This window comes from Anomaloglossus baeobatrachus, chromosome 7 (genome assembly GCF_048569485.1).
Source record: "Anomaloglossus baeobatrachus isolate aAnoBae1 chromosome 7, aAnoBae1.hap1, whole genome shotgun sequence".
NCBI lineage: Eukaryota > Metazoa > Chordata > Amphibia > Anura > Aromobatidae > Anomaloglossus > Anomaloglossus baeobatrachus.
In genome coordinates, this window is record NC_134359.1 from 295,777,082 (window position 1) to 295,798,636 (window position 21,555).

General features: G+C 50.2%; 1 protein-coding gene across 4 annotated transcripts in view; it reads left to right on the plus strand.

The window, feature by feature from the left end:
- Positions 1-21,555, plus strand: part of LOC142245614 (cyclin-dependent kinase-like 4) — a 25,520-nt gene continuing 3,965 nt past the window's right edge. The window contains exons 1-9 of one of the 4 annotated variants that reach the window (XM_075318472.1): positions 1-38; positions 5,244-5,430; positions 5,561-5,682; positions 5,777-5,849; positions 6,106-6,196; positions 19,310-19,510; positions 19,780-19,868; positions 19,949-20,005; positions 20,133-20,252. In XM_075318472.1, coding sequence (XP_075174587.1) covers positions 5,263-5,430; positions 5,561-5,682; positions 5,777-5,849; positions 6,106-6,196; positions 19,310-19,510; positions 19,780-19,868; positions 19,949-20,005; positions 20,133-20,252 — 921 coding nt within the window. In that variant the 5' untranslated portion in view covers positions 1-38; positions 5,244-5,262. Of the gene's footprint in view, positions 89-5,243; positions 5,431-5,560; positions 5,683-5,776; positions 5,850-6,105; positions 6,197-19,309; positions 19,511-19,779; positions 19,869-19,948; positions 20,006-20,132; positions 20,253-21,555 lie in introns of all 4 variants that reach the window. The other 3 variants (XM_075318470.1, XM_075318471.1, XM_075318473.1) reach the window with 3 other exon arrangements.

Sequence of the window (21,555 nt, forward strand, 5' to 3'; positions counted from 1 at the left end):
GGAAGACTTTATTGTACGCGGCTCTGGAAATGCAGCAGGTGACGCCGGGATCCTGGGAATATTCACCCTGAGATTGCTCCGGTCTGCGGTGACGTATTTACTATTCCCTGCGATTACTTGTTATTTCTGTAGATTAGGTCATAGCTCAGGGGGTCATGTTACAGGTGAGGAGGGTAATGAAGAAACCAGAGCTGAGCCCCACCAGCCCCCCGAAGGGATTACACGTACGCCGCGGGGTAGAGTGTAAGCTCCTAGGACCAGAAAGCAAAAAGAATGGTGACTGCGGCTCAGGGCGTAATGACGAGGGCATCGGATATCCTGGACCCTGGCGGAAGAGATATTATATTACATACATCAATATATACTATTGATGCCGCCGGCGGATCCCGCAGACGAAAACTAGGACCCCCCCCCAGTAGAGCCATGGCCACCTCTATATGAATGATTACCTATCTGTACACCCATCTCCCGCTGTACGGCCTGCGGTCTGCGCTTAGCCTGGTTACCTATCTGTATACCCATCTCCCGCTGTACGGCCTGCGGTCTGCGCTGAGCCTGGTTACCTATCTGTATACCCATCTCCCGCTGTACGGCCTGCGGTCTGTGCTGAGCCTGGTTACCTATCTGTATACCCATCTCCCGCTGTACTGCCTGCGGTCTGCGCTGAGCCTGGTTACCTATCTGTATACCCATCTCCCGCTGTACGGCCTGCGGTCTGCGCTGAGCCTGGTTACCTATCTGTATACCCATCTCCCGCTGTACAGCCTGCGGTCTGCGCTGAGCCTGGTTACCTATCTGTATACCCATCTCCCGCTGTACGGCCTGCGGTCTGCGCTGAGCCTGGTTACCTATCTGTATACCCATCTCCCGCTGTACGGCCTGCGGTCTGCGCTGAGCCTGGTTACCTATCTGTACACCCATCTCCCGCTGTACGGCCTGCGGTCTGCGCTGAGCCTGGTTACCTATCTGTATACCCATCTCCCGCTGTACGGCCTGCGGTCTGCGCTGAGCCTGGTTACCTATCTGTATACCCATCTCCCGCTGTACGGCCTGCGGTCTGCGCTGAGCCTGGTTACCTATCTGTATACCCATCTCCCGCTGTACGGCCTGCGGTCTGCGCTGAGCCTGGTTACCTATCTGTATACTCATCTCCCGCTGTACGGCCTGCGGTCTGCGCTGAACCTGGTTACCTATCTGTATACTCATCTCCCGTGTACGGCCTGCGGTCCGCGCTTAGCCTGGTTACCTATCTGTATACCCATCTCCCGCTGTACGGCCTGCGGCCTGCGCTGAGCCTGGTTACCTATCTGTATACCCATCTCCCGCTGTACGGCCTGCGGTCCGCGCTGAGCCTGGTTACCTATCTGTATACCCATCTCCCGCTGTGCAGCCTGCGGTCTGCGCTGAGCCTGGTTACCTATCTGTATACCCATCTCCCGCTGTACGGCCTGCAGCCTGCGCTGAGCCTGGTTACCTATCTGTATATCCATCTCCCGCTGTACGGCCTGCGGTCTGCGCTGAGCCTGGTTACCTATCTGTACACCCATCTCCCGCTGTACGGCCTGCGGTCTGCGCTGAGCCTGGTTACCTATCTGTACACCCATCTCCCGCTGTACGGCCTGCGGCCAGCGCTGAGCCTGGTTACCTATCTGTATACCCATCTCCCGCTGTACGGCCTGCGGCCAGCGCTGAGCCTGGTTACCTATCTGTATACCCATCTCCCGCTGTACGGCCTGCGGTTTGCACTGAGCCTGGTTACCTATCTGTATACCCATCTCCTGCTGTACGGCCTGCGGTCTGCACTGAGCCTGGTTACCTATCTGTATATCCATCTCCTGCTGTACGGCCTGCGGTCTGCACTGAGCCTAATTACCTATCTGTATACCCATCTCCCGCTGTACGGCCTGCGGTCTGCGCTGAGCCTGGTTACCTATCTGTACACCCATCTCCCGCTGTACGGCCTGCGGCCAGCGCTGAGCCTGGTTACCTATCTGTATACCCATCTCCCGCTGTACGGCCTGCGGCCAGCGCTGAGCCTGGTTACCTATCTGTATACCCATCTCCCGCTGTGCGGCCTGCGGTTTGCACTGAGCCTGGTTACCTATCTGTATACCCATCTCCTGCTGTACGGCCTGCGGTCTGCACTGAGCCTGGTTACCTATCTGTATACCCATCTCCTGCTGTACGGCCTGCGGTCTGCACTGAGCCTGGTTACCTATCTGTATACCCATCTCCCGCTGTACGGCCTGTGGTCTGCGCTGACCCTGGTTACCTATCTGTATACCCATCTCCCGCTGTACGGCCTGCGGTCTGCACTGAGCCTGGTTACCTATCTGTATACCCATCTCCCGCTGTACGGCCTGCGGTCTGCACTGAGCCTGGTTACCTATCTGTATACCCATCTCCTGCTGTACGGCCTGCGGTCTGCACTGAGCCTGGTAAATATTGACTGGAGATTTACAGATACTATGGCGCAGTCCTCACGCCCAGCGCTGATCTCTGTTTACCAACGTGTCTGCAGCAAGATCTGGACATCATTTATTTGCTAATTTCTTATTCCTTCTTAAGCCGAAATCTTCTGGTTTGGCTCAATCCCAAAAAATCAGGTTACATTACTTATACTATACTAGTACATCTAATGTTATACTCCAGAGCTGCACTCACTCTTCTGCTGGTGCAGTCACTGTGTACATACATTACATTACTGATCCTGAGTTACCTCCTGTATTATACTCCAGAGCTGCACTCACTCTTCTGCTGGTGCAGTCACTGTGTACATACATTACATTACTGATCCTGAGTTACCTCCTGTATTATACTCCAGAGCTGCGCTCACTATTCTGCTGGTGCAGTCACTGTGTACATACATTACTGATGCTGAGTTACCTCCTGTATTATACTCCAGAGCTGCACTCACTATTCTGCTGGTGCAGTCACTGTGTAAATATATTACGTTACTATTCCTGTGTTATACTCCAGAGCTGCGCTCACTATTCTGCTGGTGCAGTCACTGAGTACATACATTACGTTACTATTCCTGTGTTATACTCCAGAGCTGCACTCACTATTCTGCTGGTGCAGTCACTGAGTACATACATTACGTTACTATTCCTGTGTTATACTCCAGAGCTGCGCTCACTATTCTGCTGGTGCAGTCACTGTGTAAATACATTACGTTACTGATCCTGTTTTATACTCCAGAGCTGCACTCACTATTCTGCTGGTGCAGTCACTATGTACATTACATTACTGATCCTGAGTTACCTCCTGTATTATACTGCAGAGCTGCGCTCACTATTCTGCTCTGTGCAGTCACTGTGTACATACATTACATTACTGATCCGGAGTTACCTCCTGTATTATACTCCAGAGCTGTGCTCACTATTCTGCTGGTGCAGTCACTGTGTACATACATTACATTACTGATCCTGAGTTACCTCCTGTATTATACTCCAGAGCTGCACTCACTATTCTGCTGGTGCAGTCACTGTGCACATACATTACATTACTGATCCTGAGTTACCTCTTGTATTATACTCCAGAGCCGCACTCACTATTCTGCTGGTGCAGTCACTGTGTACACACATTACATTACTGATCCTGAGTTACCTCCTGTATTATACTCCAGAGCTGCACTCACTATTCTGCTGGTGCAGTCACTGTGCACATACATTACATTACTGATCCTGAGTTACCTTTTGTATTATACTCCAGAGCTGCACTCACTATTCTGCTGGTGCAGTCACTGTGTACACACATTACATTACTGATCCTGAGTTACCTCCTGTATTATACTCCAGAGCTGCACTCACTATTCTGCTGGTGCAGTCACTGTGTACATAATTACATTACTGATCCTGAGTTACCTCCTGTGTTATACTCCAGAGCTGCACTCACTATTCTGCTGGTGCAGTCACTGTGCACATACATTACATTACTGATCCTGAGTTACCTCTTGTATTATACTCCAGAGCCGCACTCACTATTCTGCTGGTGCAGTCACTGTGTACACACATTACATTACTGATCCTGAGTTACCTCCTGTATTATACTCCAGAGCTGCACTCACTATTCTGCTGGTGCAGTCACTGTGTACATAATTACATTACTGATCCTGAGTTACCTCCTGTGTTATACTCCAGAGCTGCACTCACTATTCTGCTGGTGCAGTCACTGTGTACATAATTACATTACTGATCCTGAGTTACCTCCTGTGTTATACTCCAGAGCTGCACTCACTATTCTGCTGGTGCAGTCACTGTGTACATACATTACATTACTGATCCTGAGTTACCTCCTGTATTATACTCCAGAGCTGCACTCACTCTTCTGCTGGTGCAGTCACTGTGTACATACATTACATTACTGATCCTGAGTTACCTCCTGTATTATACTCCAGAGCTGCACTCACTATTCTGCTGGTGCAGTCACTGTGTACATACATTACATTACTGATCCTGAGTTACCTCCTGTATTATACTCCAGAGCTGCACTCACTATTCTGCTGGTGCAGTCACTGTGCACATACATTACTGATCCTGAGTTACCTCTTGTATTATACTCCAGAGCTGCACTCACTATTCTGCTGGTGCAATCACTGAGTACATACATTACGTTACTATTCCTGTGTTATACTCCAGAGCTGCGCTCACTATTCTACTGGTGCAGTCACTGTGTAAATACATTACGTTACTGATCCTGTTTTATACTCCAGAGCTGCACTCACTATTCTGCTGGTGCAGTCACTATGTACATTACATTACTGATCCTGAGTTACCTCCTGTATTATACTCCAGAGCTCTACTCACTATTCTGCTGGTGCAGTCACTGTATACAGACATTACATTACTTATCCTGTACTGATCTTTAGTTACATCCTGTATTATCCTCCAGAGCTGCACTCACTATTCTGCTGGTGCAGTCACTGTATACAGACATTACATTACTTTACTGTACTGATCTTTAGTTACATCCTGTATTATACTCCAGAGCTGCACTCACTATTCTGCTGGTGCAGTCACTGTGTACACACATTACATTACTGATCCTGAGTTACCTCCTGTATTATACTCCAGAGCTGCACTCACTATTCTGCTGGTGCAGTCACTGTGTACACACATTACATTACTGATCCTGAGTTACCTCCTGTATTATACTCCAGAGCTGCACTCACTATTCTGCTGGAGTACTAAGCAGAGGGGTTGTATATACTGTATATACTAACACGTTATAAATGATGACAGAATACCCTCACACCCTGGGATGGAGAAATACGAGAAGTTGGCTAAGATCGGGGAAGGATCTTACGGGGTGGTCTTTAAGTGTCGGAATAAGGAGACCGGGCAAGTGGTGGCCATCAAGAAGTTTGTGGAGTCTGAGGACGACCCCGTCATTAAAAAGATTGCGCTACGTGAGATCCGGATGTTGAAGGTGAGGCCGCGCCGTGACATGAATGTATATAATCTGGGACAATACATAGGTATATTCTGCTGATCAGCCTCCATGCTGACGGTTTCCAGGGCAAAATTGAATTTCACCTCCGTGTCCTCCTCTTTTGAAGCAACTGAAGCACAGTAACCTGGTGAACCTGCTGGAGGTGTTTCGCAGGAAGAGGAAGCTTCATCTGGTGTTCGAGTATTGTGATCACACCGTCCTCAACGAGCTGGAGAAGCATCCCAACGGGTACGGTGGCCATAATCCATCCCTCCTGGCTGATAACAGATAACAATCCCCATGGTCCCATTCCACGTTAACCCTTCAATGACTTCTGTTTCAGAGTCCCCGAGATGATGACAAAGAACACTGTGCAGCAGATCCTGCAGGCGGTGAACTTCTGCCACAAGAACAGTGTAAGGATCAGAGGCGTCTTCTGCCAGAGAGTTAAAGGGGAACTCCACCTTATATGACATGATGTAGGCCCATAAGGAAGTCTCCACCCTTGGTGGTCCTGTATTCAGCCCTATTGCTCTGTATACCTGCGGGGTCCAAAATCTCGTAACCTCAGTAATGTCATCTGTCTGAGTGACGAGGCAGAAGGCAGAGCCCCCCTTTATTTTCATTTGTGGGGTAAATCTCTCCTAATAATATCACTATATTCCTCTTCAGTGCATTCACCGCGATGTGAAACCAGAGAACATTCTGCTGACCAAGCAAGGGGTCATCAAGCTCTGCGACTTCGGCTTCGCACGGATATTAAGTAAGTTCTGTTCACATGGCGCAGATATTGGTGTAACTCTCACTGTACACAGGGAGCTCCCCCTAGTGGTGGCTGCAGACAGGATCTTATCATGTATCTCTGTATACAGGGAGCTCCCCCTAGTGGTGACTGCAGACAGGATCTTATCATGTATCTCTGTATACAGGGAGCTCCCCCTAGTGGTGGCTGCAGACAGGATCTTATCATGTATCTCTGTATACAGGGAGCTCCCCCTAGTGGTGGCTGCAGACAGGATCTTATCATGTATCTCTGTATACAGGGAGCTCCCCCTAGTGGTGGCTGCAGACAGGATCTTATCATGTATCTCTGTATACAGGGAGCTCCCCCTAGTGGTGGCTGCAGACAGTATCTTATCATGTATCTCTGTATACAGGGAGCTCCCCCTAGTGGTGGCTGCAGACAGGATCTTATCATGTATCTCTGTATACAGGGAGCTCCCCCTAGTGGTGGCTGCAGACAGGATCTTATCATGTATCTCTGTATACAGGGAGCTCCCCCTAGTGGTGGCTGCAGACAGTATATTATCATGTATCTCTGTATACAGGGGGCTCCCTCTAGTGGTGGCTGCAGACAGGATCTTATCATGTATCTCTGTATACAGGGAGCTCCCCCTAGTGGTGGCTGCAGACAGGATCTTATCATGTATCTCTGTATACAGGGAGCTCCCCCTAGTGGTGACTGCAGAAAGGATCTTATCATGTATCTCTGTATACAGGGAGCTCCCCCTAGTGGTGGCTGCAGACAGGATCTTATCATGTATCTCTGTATACAGGGAGCTCCCCCTAGTGGTGGCTGCAGACAGGATCTTATCATGTGTCTCTGTATACAGGGAGCTCCCCCTAGTGGTGACTGCAGACAGGATCTTATCATGTATCTCTGTATACAGGGAGTTCCCCCTAGTGGTGGCTGCAGACAGGATCTTATCATGTATCTCTGTATACAGGGAGCTCCCCCTAGTGGTGGCTGCAGACAGGATCTTATCATGTATCTCTGTATACAGGGAGCTCCCCCTAGTGGTGGCTGCAGACAGGATCGTATCATGTATCTCTGTATACAGGGAGCTACCCCTAGTGGTGGCTGCAGACAGGATCGTATCATGTATCTCTGTATACAGGGAGCTACCCCTAGTGGTGGCTGCAGACAGGATCGTATCATGTATCTCTGTATACAGGGAGCTCCCCCTAGTGGTGGCTGCAGACAGGATCTTATCCTGTATCTCTGTACACAGGGAGCTCCCCCTAGTGGTGACTGCAGACAGGATCTTATCATGTATCTCTGTATACAGGGAGCTCCCCCTAGTGGTGGCTGCAGACAGGATCTTATCCTGTATCTCTGTACACAGGGAGCTCCCCCTAGTGGTGGCTGCAGACAGGATCTTATCATGTATCTCTGTATACAGGGAGCCCCCCCTAGTGGTGGTTGTAGACAGGATCTTATCATGTATCTCTGTATACAGGGAGCTCCCCCTAGTGGTGACTGCAGACAGGATCTTATCATGTATCTCTGTATACAGGGAGCTCCCCCTAGTGGTGGCTGCAGACAGGATCTTATCATGTATCTCTGTATACAGGGAGCTCCCCCTAGTGGTGGCTGCAGACAGGATCTTATCATGTATCTCTGTATACAGGGAGCTCCCCCTAGTGGTGGCTGCAGACAGGATCTTATCATGTATCTCTGTATACAGGGAGCTCCCCCTAGTGGTGGCTGCAGACAGGATCGTATCATGTATCTCTGTATACAGGGAGCTACTCCTAGTGGTGGCTGCAGACAGGATCGTATCATGTATCTCTGTATACAGGGAGCTCCCCCTAGTGGTGGCTGCAGACAGGATTTTATCCTGTATCTCTGTACACAGGGAGCTCCCCCTAGTGGTGACTGCAGACAGGATCTTATCATGTATCTCTGTATACAGGGAGCTCCCCCTAGTGGTGGCTGCAGACAGGATCTTATCCTGTATCTCTGTACACAGGGAGCTCCCCCTAGTGGTGGCTGCAGACAGGATCTTATCCTGTATCTCTGTACACAGGGAGCTCCCCCTAGTGGTGGCTGCAGACAGGATATTATCATGTATCTCTGTATACAGGGAGCCCCCCCTAGTGGTGGCTGCAGACAGGATCTTATCCTGTATCTCTGTACACAGGGAGCTCCCCCTAGTGGTGACTGCAGACAGGATCTTATCATGTATCTCTGTATACAGGGAGCTCCCCCTAGTGGTGGCTGCAGACAGGATCTTATCCTGTATCTCTGTATACAGGGAGCTCCCCCTAGTGGTGGCTGCAGACAGGATCTTATCATGTATCTCTGTATACAGGGAGCTCCCCCTAGTAATGGCTGCAGACAGGATCTTATCATGTATCTCTGTATACAGGGAGCTCCCCCTAGTGGTGACTGCAGACAGGATCTTATCATGTATCTCTGTATACAGGGAGCTCCCTCTAGTGGTGGCTGCAGACAGGATCTTATCATGTATCTCTGTATACAGGGAGCTCCCCCTAGTGGTGGCTGCAGACAGGATCTTATCATGTATCTCTGTGTACAGGGAGCTCCCCCTAGTGGTTACTGCAGACAGGATCTTATCATGTATCTCTGTATACAGGGAGCTCCCTCTAGTGGTGGCTGCAGTCAGGATCTTATCATCTATTTCTGTATACAGGGAGCTCCCCCTAGTGGTGGCTGCAGACAGGATCTTATCATGTATCTCTGTATACAGGGAGCTCCCCCTAGTAATGGCTGCAGACAGGATCTTATCATGTATCTCTGTATACAGGGAGCTCCCCCTAGTGGTGGCTGCAGTCAGGATCTTATCATCTATTTCTGTATACAGGGAGCTCCCCCTAGTGGTGGCTGCAGACAGGATCTTATCATGTATCTCTGTATACAGGGAGCTCCCCCTAGTAATGGCTGCAGACAGGATCTTATCATGTATCTCTGTATACAGGGAGCTCCCCCTAGTGGTGGCTGCAGACAGGATCTTATCATGTATCTCTGTATACAGGGAGCTCCCCCTAGTGGTGGCTGCAGACAGGATCTTATCATGTATCTCTGTGTACAGGGAGCTCCCCCTAGTGGTTACTGCAGACAGGATCTTATCATGTATCTCTGTATACAGGGAGCTCCCTCTAGTGGTGGCTGCAGTCAGGATCTTATCATCTATTTCTGTATACAGGGAGCTCCCCCTAGTGATGACTGCAGACAGGATCTTATCATGTATCTCTGTATACAGGGAGCTCCCCCTAGTGGTGGCTGTAGACAGGATCTTATGTATCTCTGTATACAGGGAGCTCCTCCTAGTGGTGACTGCAGACAGGATCTTATCATGTATCTCTGTATACAGGGAGCTCCCTCTAGTGGTGGCTGCAGACAGGATCTTATCATGTATCTCTGTACACAGGGAGCTCCCCCTAGTGGTGGCTGCAGACAGGATCTTATCATGTATCTCTGTATACAGGGAGCTCCCCCTAGTGGTGGCTGCAGACAGGATCTTATCATGTATCTCTGTATACAGAGAGCTCCCCCTAGTGGTGGCTGCAGACAGGATCTTATCATGTATCTCTGTACACAGGGAGCTCCCCCTAGTGGTGGCTGCAGACAGGATCTTATCATGTATCTCTGTATACAGGGAGCTCCCCCTAGTGGTGGCTGCAGACAGGATCTTATCATGTATCTCTGTATACAGGGAGCTCCCCCTAGTGGTGGCTGCAGACAGGATCGTATCATGTATCTCTGTATACAGGGAGCTACCCCTAGTGGTGGCTGCAGACAGGATCGTATCATGTATCTCTGTATACAGGGAGCTACCCCTAGTGGTGGCTGCAGACAGGATCGTATCATGTATCTCTGTATACAGGGAGCTCCCCCTAGTGGTGGCTGCAGACAGGATCTTATCCTGTATCTCTGTACACAGGGAGCTCCCCCTAGTGGTGACTGCAGACAGGATCTTATCATGTATCTCTGTATACAGGGAGCTCCCCCTAGTGGTGGCTGCAGACAGGATCTTATCCTGTATCTCTGTACACAGGGAGCTCCCCCTAGTGGTGGCTGCAGACAGGATCTTATCATGTATCTCTGTATACAGGGAGCCCCCCCTAGTGGTGGTTGTAGACAGGATCTTATCATGTATCTCTGTATACAGGGAGCTCCCCCTAGTGGTGACTGCAGACAGGATCTTATCATGTATCTCTGTATACAGGGAGCTCCCCCTAGTGGTGGCTGCAGACAGGATCTTATCATGTATCTCTGTATACAGGGAGCTCCCCCTAGTGGTGGCTGCAGACAGGATCTTATCATGTATCTCTGTATACAGGGAGCTCCCCCTAGTGGTGGCTGCAGACAGGATCTTATCATGTATCTCTGTATACAGGGAGCTCCCCCTAGTGGTGGCTGCAGACAGGATCGTATCATGTATCTCTGTATACAGGGAGCTACTCCTAGTGGTGGCTGCAGACAGGATCGTATCATGTATCTCTGTATACAGGGAGCTCCCCCTAGTGGTGGCTGCAGACAGGATTTTATCCTGTATCTCTGTACACAGGGAGCTCCCCCTAGTGGTGACTGCAGACAGGATCTTATCATGTATCTCTGTATACAGGGAGCTCCCCCTAGTGGTGGCTGCAGACAGGATCTTATCCTGTATCTCTGTACACAGGGAGCTCCCCCTAGTGGTGGCTGCAGACAGGATCTTATCATGTATCTCTGTATACAGGGAGCCCCCCCTAGTGGTGGCTGCAGACAGGATATTATCATGTATCTCTGTATACAGGGAGCCCCCCCTAGTGGTGGCTGCAGACAGGATCTTATCCTGTATCTCTGTACACAGGGAGCTCCCCCTAGTGGTGACTGCAGACAGGATCTTATCATGTATCTCTGTATACAGGGAGCTCCCCCTAGTGGTGGCTGCAGACAGGATCTTATCCTGTATCTCTGTATACAGGGAGCTCCCCCTAGTGGTGGCTGCAGACAGGATCTTATCATGTATCTCTGTATACAGGGAGCTCCCCCTAGTAATGGCTGCAGACAGGATCTTATCATGTATCTCTGTATACAGGGAGCTCCCCCTAGTGGTGACTGCAGACAGGATCTTATCATGTATCTCTGTATACAGGGAGCTCCCTCTAGTGGTGGCTGCAGACAGGATCTTATCATGTATCTCTGTATACAGGGAGCTCCCCCTAGTGGTGGCTGCAGACAGGATCTTATCATGTATCTCTGTGTACAGGGAGCTCCCCCTAGTGGTTACTGCAGACAGGATCTTATCATGTATCTCTGTATACAGGGAGCTCCCTCTAGTGGTGGCTGCAGTCAGGATCTTATCATCTATTTCTGTATACAGGGAGCTCCCCCTAGTGGTGGCTGCAGACAGGATCTTATCATGTATCTCTGTATACAGGGAGCTCCCCCTAGTAATGGCTGCAGACAGGATCTTATCATGTATCTCTGTATACAGGGAGCTCCCCCTAGTGGTGGCTGCAGTCAGGATCTTATCATCTATTTCTGTATACAGGGAGCTCCCCCTAGTGGTGGCTGCAGACAGGATCTTATCATGTATCTCTGTATACAGGGAGCTCCCCCTAGTAATGGCTGCAGACAGGATCTTATCATGTATCTCTGTATACAGGGAGCTCCCCCTAGTGGTGGCTGCAGACAGGATCTTATCATGTATCTCTGTATACAGGGAGCTCCCCCTAGTGGTGGCTGCAGACAGGATCTTATCATGTATCTCTGTGTACAGGGAGCTCCCCCTAGTGGTTACTGCAGACAGGATCTTATCATGTATCTCTGTATACAGGGAGCTCCCTCTAGTGGTGGCTGCAGTCAGGATCTTATCATCTATTTCTGTATACAGGGAGCTCCCCCTAGTGATGACTGCAGACAGGATCTTATCATGTATCTCTGTATACAGGGAGCTCCCCCTAGTGGTGGCTGTAGACAGGATCTTATGTATCTCTGTATACAGGGAGCTCCTCCTAGTGGTGACTGCAGACAGGATCTTATCATGTATCTCTGTACACAGGGAGCTCCCCCTAGTGGTGGCTGCAGACAGGATCTTATCATGTATCTCTGTATACAGGGAGCTCCCCCTAGTGGTGGCTGCAGACAGGATCTTATCATGTATCTCTGTATACAGAGAGCTCCCCCTAGTGGTGGCTGCAGACAGGATCTTATCATGTATCTCTGTACACAGGGAGCTCCCCCTAGTGGTGGCTGCAGACAGGATCTTATCATGTATCTCTGTATACAGGGAGCTCCCCCTAGTGGTGGCTGCAGACAGGATCTTATCATGTATCTCTGTATACAGGGAGCGCCCCCTAGTGGTGACTGCAGACAGGATCTTATGATGTATCTCTGTATACAGGGAGCTCCCCCTAGTGGTGGCTGCAGACAGGATCTTATCATGTATCTCTGTATACAGGAAGCTCCCCCTAGTGGTGGCTGCAGACCGGATCTTATCATGTATCTCTGTATACAGGGAGCTCCCCCTAGTGGTGGCTGCAGACAGGATCTTATCATGTATCTCTGTATACAGGGAGCTCCTCCTAGTGGTGACTGCAGACAGGATCTTATCATGTATCTCTGTATACAGGGAGCTCCCCCTAGTGGTGGCTGCAGACAGGATCTTATCATGTATCTCTGTATACAGGGAGCTCCCCCTAGTGGTGACTGCAGACAGGATCTTATCATGTATCTCTGTATACAGGGAGCTCCTCCTAGTGGTGGCTGCAGACAGGATCTTATCATGTATCTCTGTATACAGGGAGCTCCCCCTAGTGGTGGCTGCAGACAGGATCTTATCATGTATCTCTGTATACAGGGAGCTCCCCCTAGTGGTGGCTGCAGACAGGATCTTATCATGTATCTCTGTATACAGGGAGCTCCCCCTAGTGGTGGCTGCAGACAGGATCTTATCATGTCTCTCTGTATACAGGGAGCTCCCCCTAGTGGTGACTGCAGACAGGATCTTATCATGTATCTCTGTATACAGGGAGCTCCCCCTAGTGGTGGCTACAGACAGGATCTTATCATGTATCTCTGTATACAGGGAGCTCCCCCTAGTGGTTACTGCAGACAGGATCTTATCATGTATCTCTGTATACAGGGAGCTCCCCCTAGTGGTGGCTGCAGACAGGATCTTATCATGTATCTCTGTATACAGGGAGCTCCCCCTAGTGGTGACAGCAGACAGGATCTTATCATGTATCTCTGTATACAGGGAGCTCCCCCTAGTGGTTACTGCAGACAGGATCTTATCATGTATCTCTGTATACAGGGAGCTCCCCCTAGTGGTGACAGCAGACAGGATCTTATCATGTATCTCTGTATACAGGGAGCTCCCTCTAGTGGTGGCTGCAGACAGGATCTTATCATGTATCTCTGTATACAGGGAGCTCCCTCTAGTGGTGGCTGCAGACAGGATCTTATCATGTATCTCTGTATACAGGGAGCTCCCCCTAGTGGTGACTGCAGACAGGATCTTATCATGTATCTCTGTATACAGGGAGCTCCCCCTAGTGGTGTCTGCATACAGGATCTTATCATGTATCTCTGTATACAGGGAGCTCCCCCTAGTGGTGGCTGCAGACAGAATCTTATCCTGGAGCTCTGTATACAGGGAGCTCCCCCTAGTGGTGGCTGCAGACAGGATCTTATCATGTATCTCTGTATACAGGGAGCTCCTCCTAGTGGTGGCTGCAGACAAGATCTTATCATGTATCTCTGTATACAGGGAGCTCCCCCTAGTGGTGGCTGCAGACAGGATCTTATCATGTATCTCTGTATACACGGAGCTCCCCCTAGTGGTGACTGCAGACAGGATCTTATCATGTATCTCTGTATACAGGGAGCTCCTCCTAGTGGTGGCTGCAGACAGGATCTTATCATGTATCTCTGTATACAGGGAGCTCCCCCTAGTGGTGGCTGCAGACAAGATCTTATCATGTATCTCTGTATACAGGGAGCTCCCACTAGTGGTGGCTGCAGACAGGATCTTATCATGTATCTCTGTATACAGGGAGCTCCCCCTAGTGGTGGCTGTAGACAGGATCTTATCATGTATCTCTGTATACAGGGAGCTCCCCCTAGTGGTGACTGCAGACAGGATCTTATCATGTATCTCTGTATACAGGGAGCTCCCCCTAGTGGTGGCTGCAGACAGGATCTTATCATATATCTCTGTATACAGGGAGCTCCCCAAAGTGGTGGCTGCAGACAAGATCTTATCATGTATCTCTGTATACAGGGAGCTCCCCCTAGTGGTGGCTGCAGACAGGATCTTATCATGTATCTCTGTATACAGGGAGCTCCCCCTAGTGGTGACTGCAGACAGGATCTTATCATGTATCTCTGTATACAGGGAGCTCCTCCTAGTGGTGGCTGCAGACAGGATCTTATCATGTGTCTCTGTATACAGGGAGCTCCCCCTAGTGGTGGCTGCAGACAAGATCTTATCATGTATCTCTGTATACAGGGAGCTCCCCCTAGTGGTGGCTGCAGACAGGATCTTATCATGTATCTCTGTATACAGGGAGCTCCCCCTAGTGGTGGCTGCAGACAGGATCTTATCATGTATTTCTGTATACAGGGAGCTCCCCCTAGTGGTGACTGCAGACAGGATCTTATCATGTATCTCTGTATACAGGGGGCTGCCCCTAGTGGTGGCTGCAGACAGGATCTTATCATGTATCTATGTATACAGGGAGCTCCCCCTAGTGGTGGCTGCAGACAGGATCTTATCATGTGTCTCTGTATACAGGGAGCGCCCCCTAGTGGTGGCTGCAGACAGGATCTTATCATGTATCTCTGTATACAGGGAGCTCCCCCTAGTGGTGACTGCAGACAGGATGTTATCATGTATCTCTGTATACAGGGAGCTCCCCCTAGTGGTGACTGCAGACAGGATCTTATCCTGTATCTCTGTATACAGGGAGCTCCCCCTAGTGGTTACTGCAGACAGGATCTTATCATGTATCTCTGTATATAGGGAGCGCCCCCTAGTGGTGGCTGCAGACAGGATCTTATCATGTATCTCTGTATACAGGGAGCTCCCCCTAGTGGTGACTGCAGACAGGATCTTATCATGTATCTCTGTATACAGGGAGCTCCCCCTAGTGGTGGCTACAGACAGGATCTTATCATGTATCTCTGTATACAGGGAGCTCCCCCTAGTGGTTACTGCAGACAGGATCTTATCATGTATCTCTGTATACAGGGAGCTCCCCCTAGTGGTGGCTGCAGACAGGATCTGATCATGTGTCTCTGTATACAGGGAGCGCCCCCTAGTGGTGACTGCAGACAGGATCTTATCATGTACCTCTGTATACAGGGAGCTCCCCCTAGTGGTGGCTGCAGACAGGATCTTATCATGTATCTCTGTATACAGGGAGCTCCCCCTAGTGGTGGCTGCAGACAGGATCTTATCATGTATCTCTGTATACAGGGAGCTCCCCCTAGTGGTGGCTGCAGACAGGATCTTATCATGTATCTCTGTATACAGGGAGCTCCCCCTAGTGGTGACTGCAGACAGGATCTTATCATGTATCTCTGTATACAGGGAGCTCCCCCTAGTGGTGGCTGCAGACAGGATCTTATCATGTATCTCTGTATACAGGGAGCTCCCCCTAGTGGTGACTGCAGACAGGATCTTATCATGTATCTCTGTATACAGGGAGCTCCCCCTAGTGGTGGCTACAGACAGGATCTTATCATGTATCTCTGTATACAGGGAGCTCCCCCTAGTGGTGACTGCAGACAGGATCTTATCATGTATCTCTGTATACAGGGAGCTCCCCCTAGTGGTGGCTACAGACAGGATCTTATCATGTATCTCTGTATACAGGGAGCTCCCCCTAGTGGTGGGTGCAGACAGGATCTTATCATGTATCTCTGTATACAGGGAGCTCCCCCTAGTGGTGGCTGCAGACAGGATCTGATCATGTGTCTCTGTATACAGGGAGCGCCCCCTAGTGGTGACTGCAGACAGGATCTTATCATGTACCTCTGTATACAGGGAGCTCCCCCTAGTGGTGGCTGCAGACAGGATCTTATCATGTATCTCTGTATACAGGGAGCTCCCCCTAGTGGTGGCTGCAGACAGGATCTTATCATGTATCTCTGTATACAGGGAGCTCCCCCTAGTGGTGGCTGCAGACAGGATCTTATCATGTATCTCTGTATACAGGGAGCTCCCCCTAGTGGTGGCTGCAGGCAGGATCTTATCATGTATCTCTGTATACAGGGAGCTCCCCCTAGTGGTGGCTGCAGACAGGATCTTATCATGTATCTCTGTATACAGGGAGCTCCCCCTAGTGGTGACTGCAGACAGGATCTTATCATGTATCTCTGTATACAGGGAGCTCCCCCTAGTGGTGGCTGCAGACAGGATCTTATCATGTATCTCTGTATACAGGGAGCTCCCCCTAGCGGTGGCTGCAGACAGGATCTTATCATGTATCTCTGTATACAGGGAGCTCCCCCTAGTGGTGGCTGCAGACAGGATCTTATCATGTATCTCTGTATACAGGGAGCTCCCCCTAGTGGTGGCTGCAGACAGGATCTTATCATGTATCTCTGTATACAGGGAGCTCCCCCTAGTGGTGGCTGCAGACAGGATCTTATCATGTATCTCTGTATACAGGGAGTTCCCCCTAGTGGTGGTTGTAGACAGGATCTTATCATGTATCTCTGTATACAGGGAGCTCCCCCTAGTGGTGGCTGCAGACAGGATCTTATAATGTATCTCTGTATACAGGGAGCTCCCCCTAGTGGTGACTGCAGACAGGATATTATCATGTATCTCTGTATACAGGGAGCTCCCCCTAGTGGTGGCTGCAGACAGGATCTTATCATGTGGTCTCTGTATACAGGGAGCTCCCCCTAGTGGTGGCTGCAGACAGGATCTTATCATCTAGCTCTGTATACAGGGAGCTCCCCCCAGTAGTGGCTGCAGACAGGATCTTATCATCTATCTCTGTATACAGGGAGCTCCCCCTAGTGGTGGCTGCAGACAGGATCTTATCATGTATCTCTGTATACAGGGAGCTCCTCCTAGTGGTGGCTGCAGACAGGATCTTATCATGTATCTCTGCATACAGGGCGCTCCCCCTAGTGGTGGCTGCAGACAGGATCTTATCATGTATCTCTTTATACAGGGAGCTCCCCCTAGTGGTGGCTGCAGACACGATCTTATCATGTATCTCTGTATACAGGGAGCTCCCCCTAGTGGTGGCTGCAGACAGGATCTTATCATGTATTTCTGTATACAGGGAGCTCCCCCTAGTGGTGGCTGCAGACAGGATCTTATCATGTATCTCTGTATACAGGGAGCTCCCCCTAGTGGTGGCTGCAGACAGGATCTTATCATGTATCTCTGTATACAGGGAGCTCCCCCTAGTGGTGGCTGCAGGCAGGATCTTATCATGTATCTCTGTATACAGGGAGCTCCCCCTAGTGGTGGCTGCAGACAGGATCTTATCATCTATCTCTGTATACAGGGAGCTCCCCCTAGTGGTGGCTGCAGACAGGATCTTATCATGTATCTCTGTATACAGGGAGCTCCCCCTAGTGGTGGCTGCAGACAGGATCTTATCATGTATCTCTGTATACAGGGAGTTCCCCCTAGTGATGGCTGCAGACAGGATCTTATCATGTATCTCTGTATACAGGGAGCTCCCCCTAGTGGTGGCTGCAGACAGGATCTTATCATGTATCTCTGTATACAGGGAGCTCCCCCTAGTGATGGCTGCAGACAGGATCTTATCATGTATCTCTGTATACAGGGAGCTCCCCCTAGTGGTGGCTGCAGACAGGATCTTATCATGTATCTCTGTATACAGGGAGCTCCCCCTAGTGGTGACTGCAGACAGGATCTTATCATGTATCTTTGTATACAGGGAGCTCCCCCTAGTGGTGACTGCAGACAAGATCTTATCATGTATATCTGTATACAGGGAGCTTCCCCTAGTGGTGGCTGCAGACAGGATCTTATCATGTATCTCTGTATACAGGGAGCTCCCCCTAGTGGTGACTGCAGACAGGATCTTATCATGTATCTCTGTATACAGGGAGCTCCCCCTAGTGGTGACTGCAGACAGGATCTTATCATGTATCTCTGTATACAGGGAGCTCCCTCTAGTGGTGGCTGCAGACAGGATCTTATCATGTATCTCTGTATACAGGGAGCTCCTCCTAGTGGTGACTGCAGACAGGATCTTATCATGTATCTCTGTATACAGGGAGCTCCCCCTAGTGGTGACTGCAGACAGGATCTTATCATGTATCTCTGTATACAGGGAGCTCCCCCTAGTGGTGGCTGCAGACAGGATCTTATCATGTATCTCTGTACACAGGGAGCTCCCCCTAGTGGTGACTGCAGACAGGATCTTATCATGTATCTCTGTATACAGGGAGCTCCCCCTAGTGGTGGCTGCAGACAGGATCTTATCATGTATCTCTGTATACAGGGAGCTCCCCCTAGTGGTGACTGCAGACAGGATTTTATCATGTATCTCTGTATACAGGGAGCTCCCCCTAGTGGTGACTGCAGACAGGATCTTATCATGTATCTCTGTATACAGGGAGCTCCCCCTAGTGGTTACTGCAGACAGGATCTTATCATGTATCTCTGTATACAGGGAGCTCCCCCTAGTGGTGGCTGCAGACAGGATTTTATCATGTATCTCTGTATACAGGGAGCTCCCCCTAGTGGTGACTGCAGACAGGATCTTATCATGTATCTCTGTATACAGGGAGCTCCCCCTAGTGGTGGCTGCAGACAGGATTTTATCATGTATCTCTGTATACAGGGAGCTCCCCCTAGTGGTGACTGCAGACAGGATTTTATCATGTATCTCTGTATACAGGGAGCTCCCCCTAGTGGTGGCTGCAGACAGGATCTTATGTATCTCTGTATACAGGGAGCTCCCCCTAGTGGTGGGTGCAGGCTATGTAATTCTATGGCTGGAGCAGAGGATCCTGGGCTCCAGCCCTGGTATCTCATTGAGCTCTAGGGTCCCTCTGCCACATTAAAGTACAGGATTATGAAGCCCATATAATACTTGTGGTCCTCTATACTCTTTGCCCTTTCTTCTCTCGTCTTTACAGCCCGGCCGGGTGATGATTACACAGATTATGTTGCCACTCGCTGGTATCGGGCCCCGGAGCTGCTGGTCGGGGACACACAGTATGGAGCCGCCGTGGACGTGTGGGCTATAGGTTGCGTATTTGCCGAGCTGCTAACCGGACAGCCCGTGTGGCCGGGGAAATCAGACATGGACCAACTTTACCTCATCATTAGGACCCTGGGTGAGAACACCTCTTGTATATATACAATGGGGCCAGAGGGTGGCGCTGCAGTGCGAGCCAATCCCTTCCTGTGGATGGTGTGGTCTCCACACTAGCTGTGTGTGATTTTACACCAGGTGACATTCTGTCTGCAGCCACTAGGGGGAGCCCACCACATGTCTATGCAGGTGTCAGACCATATGCAGTGAGCTCCCTCTGGTGGTGGCTGCAGGAATTACACAGGAGTTTCTATATCAGTACATTTTATGCTTTCTGCGGCTTTCTTTTAGGTAAACTAATCCCGAGACACCAGTACGTCTTCCACAGTAACCAGTTCTTCCATGGTGCCAGTATCCCTGAGCCCGACCCCAGTGATGTGGTGCGTATCCGCGTCCGGTCACGTGACTTTAGGGTAAAGTTCTTCTGATCGTCCTAATTACTGGTCTTCTTCTCGCACAGGAAACTTTAGAAGAGAAATTCCCAAAGATTCAGCCGATGGCGATGACATTCATGAAGGTAACATGGAGAATTGTCAGTGACACACTGACGTGATGTCGGGCAGAATGCGGCAGAGGTGGCGCCACCTGGTGACAGGAATACGACCGCTACACTTTCTTACTTGGCTGTGGCTCCTTCCCCGCAGGGCTGTCTCCGCATGAACCCCGACGAACGTCTCACCTGCGAGCAGCTCCTAGAAAGCGCTTACCTAAACCCCGCCCGCGAGGAGCCGGAGAAGAGGAAAGGCAAAGCACGGCGGAGGCAGGTGAGACCCTCCCCGGAACGTGGACTACAGCCCCCTTGTATGGTGGCTCTTACAACTCATTTTCAGACTCACTGAATCCTTTTTGTAGACTTTTTGGCACAAATTGATCCCCCCAAAAAAGGTGCAACTTAGAATGGGTCTGGGACCACTTTGTAAAAAGACGGGGGAAAGGGTTAAAAAATGGAGGGGTGCGGATTATGTTGGTAATTCTGCATCACTCCCAAATCCTCATCTTACCCGATCTGCCCCTTTGGATCGATCACAGCTGCCAGTGCTGGAACTAGAGTGTGATGGGCCCCGGTGCAAAGTCTAGACCAGGGCCCCCCCTCCACATACACCGACACTCGGGGTACGGGATAATGATGCTAACACTTGTCTCTTTCCCTCAGCACCCAGCTTTCCTATGTTCTAATATCCATCTTGTCCTCAGCACCCAGCTTTCCCATATCTGAGCTTGGGAAAGCTGGGTGCTGAGAGAAGATGTATAGCAGAGCATGGCAAAGCTGGGGGCTGAGAGAAGATGTATAGCAGAGCATGGGAAAGCTGGGGGCTGAGAGAAGATGTATAGCAGAGCATGGGAAAGCTGGGGGCTGAGAGAAGATGTATAGCAGAGTATGGGAAAGCTGGGGGATGAGAGAAGATGTATAGCAGAGCATGGGAAAGCTGGGGGCTGAGAGAAGATGTATAGCAGAGCATGGGAAAGCTGGGGGCTGAGAGAAGATGTATAGCAGAGCATGGGAAAGCTGGGGGCTGAGAGAAGATGTATAGCAGAGCATGGGAAAGCTGGGGGCTGAGAGAAGATGTATAGCAGAGCATGGGAAAGCTGGGTGCTGAGAGAAGATGTATAGCAGAGCATGGGAAAGCTGGGGGCTGAGAGAAGATGTATAGCAGAGCATAGGAAAGCTGGGGGCTGAGAGAAGATGTATAGCAGAGCATAGGAAAGCTGGGTGCTGAGAGAAGATGTATAGCAGAGCATGGGAAAGCTGGGGGCTGAGAGAAGATGTATAGCAGAGCATGGGAAAGCTGGGGGCTGAGAGAAGATGTATAGCAGAGCATGGGAAAGCTGGGTGCTGAGAGAAGATGTATAGCAGAGCATAGGAAAGCTGGGGGCTGAGAGAAGATGTATAGCAGAGCATGGGAAAGCTGGGTGCTGAGAGAGGATGTATAGCAGAGCATGGGAAAGCTGGGTGCTGAGAGAGGATGTATAGCATTACATGGGAAAGCTGGGTGCTGAGAGAGGATGTATTGCAGAGCATGGGAAAGCTGGGGGCTGAGAGAGGATGTATAGCAGAGCATGGGAAAG